The 10,941-nt window shown below is 32.6% G+C and overlaps 1 protein-coding gene across 1 annotated transcript in view; it reads left to right on the top strand.

Moving 5' to 3' along the window:
- Nucleotides 1-1,006: 1,006 nt before the first annotated feature.
- LOC134722510 (caskin-2-like) overlaps nt 1,007-10,941 on the top strand; it is a 163,638-nt gene continuing 153,703 nt past the window's right edge. The window contains exons 1-2 of the mRNA XM_063586131.1: nt 1,007-1,036; nt 1,335-1,427. Of these exons, the coding sequence (XP_063442201.1) occupies nt 1,007-1,036; nt 1,335-1,427 (123 nt within the window). The remainder of the gene's footprint in view (nt 1,037-1,334; nt 1,428-10,941) is intronic.

Genomic DNA, 10,941 nt, shown 5'->3' with positions numbered 1-10,941 from the left:
TTAATTCAACTGCAGTAAGTTAACTCTATGTATTATTGTAAATATTGTGAATATAATTGTCCCATCTGTTCGTGCATTGATAAGGTTTAAATGACCAAAATGGTATTTATATATATCATGCAAACATACAATTAACTTTCCCAGGACTTCATTTAATTCTTGAACCATATTGCAACATTTCGTACAAGTCAACTATGCTTTCCACAGTGTTTTTAGTTTTAGTGTAGTAATATCTGTAAATAAGTGAGAGTGCATATAAAACTGTTATAAATATAAGGCGAAATAGATCATTAAGTACGGCATTCGTATTTTGCAAAAACACATACAACTAAAGAACCTACACACCCACCCTTTTCACTTTGGTGTTTGCAGGTTAACTGTTAATCCGTTAATGTTCATCTCGATTTTTTTAAATTACTTTGACATCATTGTAACAGATTTCACGAAGCACATGAATGTACATGTATAAAACGTTTAAACAGTTGTCAGAAATAATATATCCTCAATTAAAAACATATCTGAAAAATGTTCTAAAATTTCAAGTATACAAGCATTTTTTTTAATTTTAAAATCCCCTTTAGTAAGAATGCGAAACAAAATAATCTGTTGTTACATTTTTGTAACTGTGTATTAGTTTCAATATATATTGAAATCCGTTTCATATTATTGGATCATTGTAAACCCCATAAGCGCCAGGAATGAATATATAATGATGACGTTAACTTAGTTGTTGGACATAGTGGAAACTGCAAATAGGGAATATAATATTTTTGAAATAATGCATTATATGATGTAAAAACAAACTACCAAAAACTATACAGGGGACAGTATACCGACGATTTCCGATTTTTGAGATAAAATGAATAAAGCAAAAGACAAATTTGCATGTCTTTACACCTTCATGTCCAAGAATATAATTAATGTTCATTTACGGAAAAAAATCTGTATACTATATTATAATGATAAAAAAGCATAACTTTAAGTTTCAGTATAATATTGTTTCATCATGACGTTCTACTTCGATATTCCTGGGAAGGTTATTGTGGGTCACATATAATACCTTTAAAGGGATAACACAGCTTGACAAAATAATTTGTAATTTAAACTTCACGGAAATATTGGATATATAATACCTTAAAATGGGTAATAGAATATGGTTCAAATTAGATTGTCTTCTTTAAACATGTGCACCAAGTGAGGTATGGGTAATGGTACTTTTTTTTATCTTTTCTATTGGGAAGTTCGAGAAATTCGTCTCTTGTTTGTATGAATTAAATTCAAAATAATATCCAAACTATATCAAATATATTGATCAATCATTGTTTTATTTACAGGAACTGTGGTCTGCTGCTTTGGACGGTAATTTGGAAGAAGTAAAAAGATACATAGCTGAAGGAGCTGACAAGGAATATAGAAATGAAAGATTTGTAAGATAATCAAAATTTAATAACTCAAACCCCATGCTGATAAATAATGAGTACCTTAATACTAAATGTTTGACTCATACCTCATGTCAGTGTATATGTCATTACTGAGTATACATTATCACATGGTTTCACATTATCAAATAATTTCACATTGTCGTGTTCCACTAGAGAATCAACAATTATCTACCTTTTAAGTAAAATGTACACAAGATTACATAAGTTATGCAATTGAAGTTTGAATGTGTGTTGATAAATGTTTTCAATGTCTTCTTGTCTGCTTATCGCATGCTGGTATCCAAGTTAATGAATGATGTCTGAAAAAGAAAATAATTGGTGTTTGAATCAATGGAAGTCACTGCTGTTTAAATGAAGGATGATTATCTCTTATAGGTTGCATTTCTGTAAATATTGACAATGCAATTTCCCATAGGAACTCCCTTTACTGCTAAAACTGTACCACTTTTAATACGAAGTTTTGAAAGATCTTATCCTAGAATCCTAGAATTGAAAGTCCATATGCACTTCAATTTTTTTCAAAGGTCAAAATATAGGGCTGTGTGGCATATTTTTAACGTTTATATGCCCTGAACTTCTCAGAGTTTAAACTAACGCTAATTTTCTTAACTACCCCTACCTCGAATGAAAGGTTACAACAGACTTCAATGTAAACAATATGCACATGTTTATTTTCTGATAACATTCCCAAGTTAGGTCTATGGGAGATGGAACACAGAGAGCATAACTGGGAACCAGTATGTTAGCAAAATTAATTTGCTATGAATATTCAAGATCTCCCCAAAAGAGGCGTGTTTTGAGAACAGCTGTATTTACAAAGTGCAACCTATACAGACATTCATTCAAATAGATAACTCTCTAAAATCAGTTTTTCTCATTTAAAAATTATTCATCAGAATTATAGTCTTAAAGAAATCACTGCGTATACTTTAAGTTTTTCTTTACTATACATTTTATACCCCCTCCCCTGTTTCAATTTTAAAAGAATTTGACAATAATACTTTAACTATTGCCAGCTTACCCTATTTGCATATTTGCATATTTTCTGATAAAAAATGCCTTGAACCTGTTTAAAACTGTTTTGATAACATATTGAAAGCATATCAGAATACTATAAATGTAATGTTTAGCAGTCAATCATTACAACATTCAAGATTATATAAATTATCCAAACCAGCCTCTGTCTCCAGTCCACATCTAACTGTATGCCTATTTGTCAGTTACAGAACTCATTTTCTGCCTCAAATGGTCAATTTAGAATTCTTGTCACAACAGTATCATCTGTAACACAATTTAGCTAATATATATACTAAAAGTGTTCAAACAAAGCCATATTTGCAATAGTTGTATGTATGCAGATACCAGTCTGAGATATCAATTCACTTGAAATGATGTAGAGATAACAGCTAACATCTGCTTTTTGCATAACTTCCAAACATAGTTATTGTTTTCTATATCAAGATCTTTAAAATCATAAAATCATAGCATTTACAAGTTAAATTATTTGTTTTATGACCCAGTGGGTAAGCAAATTTTGTCTATGCTTTATGACCCAGTGGGTAAGCGATTTTTTTCTTTTTTTTTTGCCCCTGGGGCCTAAAATTTCCTAAATAGTTCTGCTGTTTCTAGCAATTTGGAATATTTAGTACTTATTCAAGATAGAACACACTTTTGTAAGTTTTCTTGAGATATTTTTGTTTTACTAGCTTGTATTTATTATGCCTTGGTGACAAAAACAGATTTAGGTGTTGCGGCTTACGTTTGGGTTACCGAAGGGACACAGATACCCCATAAATAATATTCTGGAAGGATCTATGAGTTTCAATGACTGCGAAGAGTAAATATAAGCACTTCTTAACAATTTAACTTACAAATAATCAAATATTATGAATTAATTTTGTATCTAGGACTTTGAGTAAACTATGCATACTGTAAACTGTGAATGTATGCTGAGTCATCATATTTAAGGCCCAGGATTCTATCAATCTTCATTAAATATTTAAAAAAAACTTCATATTTAACATGATCACGTGTAAATGTAGAAAGTGTTTGTAAACAATTGCCACGTCATATTTAATGTAATTTCTTTAAAACCTGTGAGATAAAGCAAATTTGGTTAAATTTTGTATGTTCCCCTTTTTCACCCTATAAAGGTTGCATTTCTGTAAATATGGACAATGCAATTTCCAATCGGAACTTCTTTTACGGCTAAAACTACCACTTTAACTATGAAGTTTTGAAAAAAATCTGATCGTAGAATTAAAAGTTCATATGCACCACAATTTTTTTTCAAAGGTCAAAATATAGGGCTGTGCGGCATATTTTCAACGTATTTGTTTGGTTTATAACTATTTCGATATGAGCGTCACTGATGAGTCTTATGTAGACGAAACGCGCGTCTGGCGTACTAAATTATAATCATGGTACCTTTGATAACTATTTACACCACTGGGTCGATGCCTCTGCTGGTGGACGTTTCGTCCCCGAGGGTATCACCAGCCCAGTAGTCAGCACTTCGGTGTTGACATGGATATCAATTATGTGGTCATTTTAATATATTTCCTGTTTACAAAACTTTGAATTTTTCGAAAAACTAAGGCTTTTCTTATTCCAGGCATAGATGACCTTAGCCGTATTTGGCACAACTTTTTGGAATTTTGGATCCTCAATGCTCTTCAACTTTGTATTTGTTTGGTTTATAACTATTTCGATATGAGCGTCACTGATGAGTCTTATGTAGACGAAACGCGCGTCTGGCGTACTAAATTATAATCATGGTACCTTTGATAACTATTTACACCACTGGGTCGATGCCTCTGCTGGTGGACGTTTCGTCCCGGAGGGTATCACCAGCCCAGTAGTCAGCACTTCGGTGTTGACATGAATATCAATTATGTGGTCATTTTAATATATTTCCTGTTTACAAAACTTTGAATTTTTCGAAAAACTAAGGCTTTTCTTATTCCATGCATAGATGACATTAGCCGTATTTGGCACAACTTTTTGGAATTTTGGATCCTCAATGCTCTTCAACTTTGTATTTGTTTGGTTTATAACTATTTCGACATGAGCGTCACTGATGAGTCTTATGTAGACGAAACGCGCGTCTGGCGTACTAAATTATAATCATGGTACCTTTGATAACTATTTACACCACTGGGTCGATGCCTCTGCTGGTGGACGTTTCGTCCCCGAGGGTATCACCAGCCCAGTAGTCAGCACTTTGGTGTTGACATGAATATCAATTATGTGGTCATTTTAATATATTTCCTGTTTACAAAACTTTGAATTTTTCGAAAAACTAAGGTTTTTCTTATTCCAGGCATAGATGACATTAGCCGTATTTGGCACAACTTTTTGGAATTTTGGATCCTCAATGCTCTTCAACTTTGTATTTGTTTGGTTTATAACTATTTCGATATGAGCGTCACTGATGAGTCTTATGTAGACGAAACGCGCGTCTGGCGTACTAAATTATAATCATGGTACCTTTGATAACTATTTACACCACTGGGTTGATGCCTCTGCTGGTGGACGTTTCGTCCCCGAGGGTATCACCAGCCCAGTAGTCAGCACTTCGGTGTTGACATGAATATCAATTATGTGGTCATTTTAATATATTTCCTGTTTACAAAACTTTGAATTTTTCGAAAAACTAAGGCTTTTCTTATTCCAGGCATAGATGACCTTAGCCGTATTTGGCACAACTTTTTGGAATTTTGGATCCTCAATGCTCTTCAACTTTGTATTTGTTTGGTTTATAACTATTTCGATATGAGCGTCACTGATGAGTCTTATGTAGACGAAACGCGCGTCTGGCGTACTAAATTATAATCATGGTACCTTTGATAACTATTTACACCACTGGGTTGATGCCTCTGCTGGTGGACGTTTCGTCCCCGAGGGTATCACCAGCCCAGTAGTCAGCACTTCGGTGTTGACATGAATATCAATTATGTGGTCATTTTAATATATTTCCTGTTTACAAAACTTTGAATTTTTCGAAAAACTAAGGCTTTTCTTATTCCAGGCATAGATGACCTTAGCCGTATTTGGCACAACTTTTTGGAATTTTGGATCCTCAATGCTCTTCAACTTTGTATTTGTTTGGTTTATAACTATTTCGATATGAGCGTCACTGATGAGTCTTATGTAGACGAAACGCGCGTCTGGCGTACTAAATTATAATCATGGTACCTTTGATAACTATTTACACCACTGGGTCGATGCCTCTGCTGGTGGACGTTTCGTCCCCGAGGGTATCACCAGCCCAGTAGTCAGCACTTCGGTGTTGACATGAATATCAATTATGTGGTCATTTTAATATATTTCCTGTTTACAAAACTTTGAATTTTTCGAAAAACTAAGGCTTTTCTTATTCCAGGCATAGATGACCTTAGCCGTATTTGGCACAACTTTTTGGAATTTTGGATCCTCAATGCTCTTCAACTTTGTATTTGTTTGGTTTATAACTATTTCGATATGAGCGTCACTGATGAGTCTTATGTAGACGAAACGCGCGTCTGGCGTACTAAATTATAATCATGGTACCTTTGATAACTATTTACACCACTGGGTCGATGCCTCTGCTGGTGGACGTTTCGTCCCCGAGGGTATCACCAGCCCAGTAGTCAGCACTTCGGTGTTGACATGAATATCAATTATGTGGTCATTTTAATATATTTCCTGTTTACAAAACTTTGAATTTTTCGAAAAACTAAGGCTTTTCTTATTCCAGGCATAGATGACCTTAGCCGTATTTGGCACAACTTTTTGGAATTTTGGATCCTCAATGCTCTTCAACTTTGTATTTGTTTGGTTTATAACTATTTCGATATGAGCGTCACTGATGAGTCTTATGTAGACGAAACGCGCGTCTGGCGTACTAAATTATAATCATGGTACCTTTGATAACTATTTACACCACTGGGTCGATGCCTCTGCTGGTGGACGTTTCGTCCCCGAGGGTATCACCAGCCCAGTAGTCAGCACTTCGGTGTTGACATGAATATCAATTATGTGGTCATTTTAATATATTTCCTGTTTACAAAACTTTGAATTTTTCGAAAAACTAAGGCTTTTCTTATTCCAGGCATAGATGACCTTAGCCGTATTTGGCACAACTTTTTGGAATTTTGGATCCTCAATGCTCTTCAACTTTGTATTTGTTTGGTTTATAACTATTTCGATATAAGCGTCACTGATGAGTCTTATGTAGACGAAACGCGCGTCTGGCGTACTAAATTATAATCATGGTACCTTTGATAACTATATATGCCCTGAACTTCTGAGAGTGTTAAACTAACACTAATTTTCTTAACTACCTCTACCTCGAATGAAAGGTTGCCACAGATTTCAATGTAAACAATATGCACATGTTTATTTACTGGTAACATTCCCAAGTTATGTCTCTGTGAGATGGAACACAGAGAGCATAACTGTGAACCAGTATGTAAACAAAATGAATGTTCTATGAATATTCAAGATCTCCGCAAAAGAGGCGTGTTTTGATAACAGCTGTATTGACAAAGTGCAACCTTTAGTTGAATCAATGATAATTACTTTAATGTGATTCAATGACATTTACTGTATGAATAATTGATAACTGGTTTTTGTTTGAACAATGTTGATTACTGTTGTTGGGATAAATGTTAACTACTGTTGATTGATCAATACTATTTGTTTAACTTTTGATCAATGATAATCACTGTTGTTGTAATCGAGAATAAGTACTGTTAAAGTTGTGCTGAAAACGAAAATCACTGTGTTGTAATCGAGAAAAAGTACTGATGTGCTGATCATTGATAATTTATATTGTTAGTATTTAGAATAAGTGTTGTTGTGCTAATCAAGGATAAGCACTGTTGTTGTAATAAATAAAAGTACTGTTATGCTGAGCAATAATAATCAATGTGTTGTTATCAAGTATAAGTACTATTTTACTAAACTACGATAATCACAGATGTTGTAATCAAAAAGAAGTAATACTAGTGCTTAACAAGGATACGCACTGTGTTGTTATCAAGTATAAATAATTTTATATTAAACAAGAACAATCACAGTTGTTGAAATAAAAATAAATACTGTTATGATAATCAATGATAATTAGGTCTTTCCACTTTTCCGTGGAAAGACCTATTGGATTTCTTCTGATTATTATTATTTTATTTAATTTTTTTTTCTTCCGCCTAATTGTTTTCCTTCGCTGTTTTTTTGTTTCACAAGATGTCGCTTAGATTTTTTGAATATGATATCGAACAGTTTATACGCTTTTAAAACCAACTCTGCCTAACCGAATACTTTCCTAAATAAGAGTTATCTCCCCGAACACTGTTTTCCTTGTTATCTCTAAGGCTTCGCAACCGTATAAGAAACCGACAAATTTATTTTTCTAAATTGCTCGTTATATCCTCAGGATGTTCTATTTTATTCTGACCGAAGCTATCCGGAGACTCCATATGAGAGTTATCCCCCCTTTTATATATTGTATAAGTGATATGCATTTTTAACTGGACAACCATAAGTGATAGAGACCTAGGGTCTTTTGATTTAAGATTCTTGGTCCAAAAAAATAAAAACTAAGTCAAGGTCAAAGGTCAAGGTCAAATTTTACTTAATTGTTAGTTGCGACATGTCGTAACTTATATATTTTGATTGGAAGGGTGCGTAGACAATACATTGGAGTTATTGTCCCTTTTATATTTAGAATTATACGTAAAGTGATATTACTCATGAAACATACATAATACAGACCTAGGGTCTTTTGATTTGGGATCCTTGGTTTATGACCTTGACATTGAGGTCAAGGTCATAGGTAAATTGGACGTTCTAGATTTTGACCTTTGCTTGAAATTCATATTTATACATCATTAAGCCATAGGAACTGATATTTTCAACTGAATTTTAATATTTTCATATCAAAATAGATACTTATTGGTGGAAAAACCTTTAATTATCACTGATTTTGTAATGAAGAATAAGTCCGGTTATGCTGACTTAGGATTACAGCTGTTTTTTTAAATCTTTAAAGTAATTTTATTTGAATTAATGATAAGTAATGTTATTTCAATCAATGATAATAGTTGTTATTTGAATCAATCATAAGTACTGTTATTTGAATCAATGAAAAGTATTTTTATTTGAATCAATGATCAGTACTGTTATGTGCATCAATAATAAGTACTGTTGTTTGGATCAATGGAAAGTTCTGGTATTGGATACAGAAACTACTAATATGCGGATCAATGATATTTATTTTTGTTTGAATCAATTATAATTGTTGTTGCTTGAATTTAGAATTTAAGCTGTATCAATGATCAATCTCCCTTCTTGTTAGCACTAGTAATCACGGCTGAGAGTACTACGAATCATTCAGTTCTTGTGATAAGGGATACTTACTCAATAACTATTGTATTGCACAAAGAAATGAAGGTTTTTTCAATCAATGCTTCTTTTGTCCAAGGATTATGTTGTTTAAATCAAGATTTATTACTGTTGTTTTGATCAACGATAATAAATATTGTTTAGATCACGGATACTTACGTTGCAGGGATCAATGCTCATAACTGTTTTAAGTTAAATGAATGTAATTATAACTCAGAAAGGATGATATATGATGTTTGGATCAAGGATTATTATTGATGTTGGTATCGAGAAATGATACATTTTGTTTGGTTCAAGGATAATTACTGATGTAAGTTTCGCGGATATTTACTGTTGGTGTGATTAAGGATAGCAACTGTTGTGAGATACATGATTATTTAGGTTAATAATATTAAGGATTATAACTAGTGTTGGGCCGGGATCCTGGATAGTACCGGTTTGGATTAAACGTAATAAATGTTGGTTGGATCGATTAAGGCTAATTCTTCCGGGATCAATAATATAAAATGTTGTCAGAATCTAGAACAATTACAGTTGTGAGATTGGTGATTACTTTGTCAATCAGAATGTATAATGGATCTATTATGTTTACTTTCATTATAAGGTACGTACAAGATCACATGTGTTCAAATGGTATAAGTATGACCTGACCTTCCGGAAGCTCATAGTCAACACATGTTATCCTTTTTTTCTGTGTGAAATTTATACGCTCTATTGCATGATTGTTAGGGTTTCAAATTTGTATTGGAAAGGATACAAATGATCTTGATCTTGTTCAAAGTTCAGTGATAAGTTCTTTGTTTTGCTAAGGAAGGTATATTATTAAATTTATGAGTGATAAATAGATTTTAAAAGAATGTTAACAATACTTAGGTTTTTGTCGGTCTAATCAGAATGTGTTGCATTGATCTACTTTGAGCAGTTATGTTGTTATAACAATTGTACGTTATTGACAATAAGTGTGTATGATATTCACGAGATTTGAGATATATGTAACCACTAGATTCAAGTTTTCATGGTTTTTATTTGTAATGTCAGTGTGTTTATCATCACTGCGCATACAGTATCACATGGTTTTACATTGTCGTGAGCAGCCTGTCGGGTTCCACTAGATAATCAACAATTATCTACCTTTCAATTAATTGAATAATTTGAATAATTTGAATCTCTTCCGGAGCACCTGAGATCACCCCTAGTTTTTGGTTGTGTCATGTGTAATATAGTTTTTCTGTTTGTCTTTTTCATTTTTAGCCATGGTGTTGTCAGTTTGTTTTAGATTTATGAGTTTGACTGTTCCTTTGGTATCTTTCGGCCCTCTTTTTTCAAGTACAAAAGATTTAATAAATTGTGTAACTGAAGTTGGAATGTGTATTGGCTAATGTTCATTGTGTCTTCCTGTCTGCTTTTTGCATGTTTGCGTTTAAATTGATAAATGTTGTCAAAATCAGAGAAAATAATTGGTATTTGAATTACTGATAATTACTTTAATGTGATTCATTGATATTTACTGCTGTTTGAATAATTGATAACTGGTTTTGTTTGAACAATGTTAATATGTTTTTATGATTAATGCTGACTACTATTGATTAATCGATAATATTTGCTTGTGTTTGGATCAATGATAATCACTGTTGTTGTAGTCGACAATGAAGACCAATGAAGACAGCCGTTTTTGAAATCAATAATGTAATTCAGTTTAAAATAATGATAAGTAATGTTATATGAATCAATGATAATAGTTGTTATTTGAATCAATCATAAGTACTGTTATTTGAATCAATGGAAAGTATTTTTATTTGAATCAATGGAAAGTATTTTTATTTGAATCAATGGAAAGTATTTTTATTTGAATCAATGATCAGTACTGTTATGTGAATCAATGGTAAGTGCTGTAATTTGAATCAATGATAAGTATTTTTTTTTTCAATCAATGAAAAGTATTTTTATTTTAACAATGATAAGTACTGTAATTTGATTCAATGATAAGCACTTGTATTTGAATCAATGATAAGTGCTTTTATTGAATACAAAAACTACTGACACGCGGACCAATGGTAATCATTTTTGTTTGAATCAATTATCGTTGTTGTTGTTTGCATTTATAATATAAGCTGCA

Source organism: Mytilus trossulus, chromosome 6 (assembly GCF_036588685.1).
Source record: "Mytilus trossulus isolate FHL-02 chromosome 6, PNRI_Mtr1.1.1.hap1, whole genome shotgun sequence".
Taxonomy (NCBI): Eukaryota; Metazoa; Mollusca; class Bivalvia; order Mytilida; family Mytilidae; genus Mytilus; species Mytilus trossulus.
The sequence above is the reverse complement of the archived record's forward strand: the minus strand, read 5'-3'. Positions and strand labels throughout refer to the sequence as shown.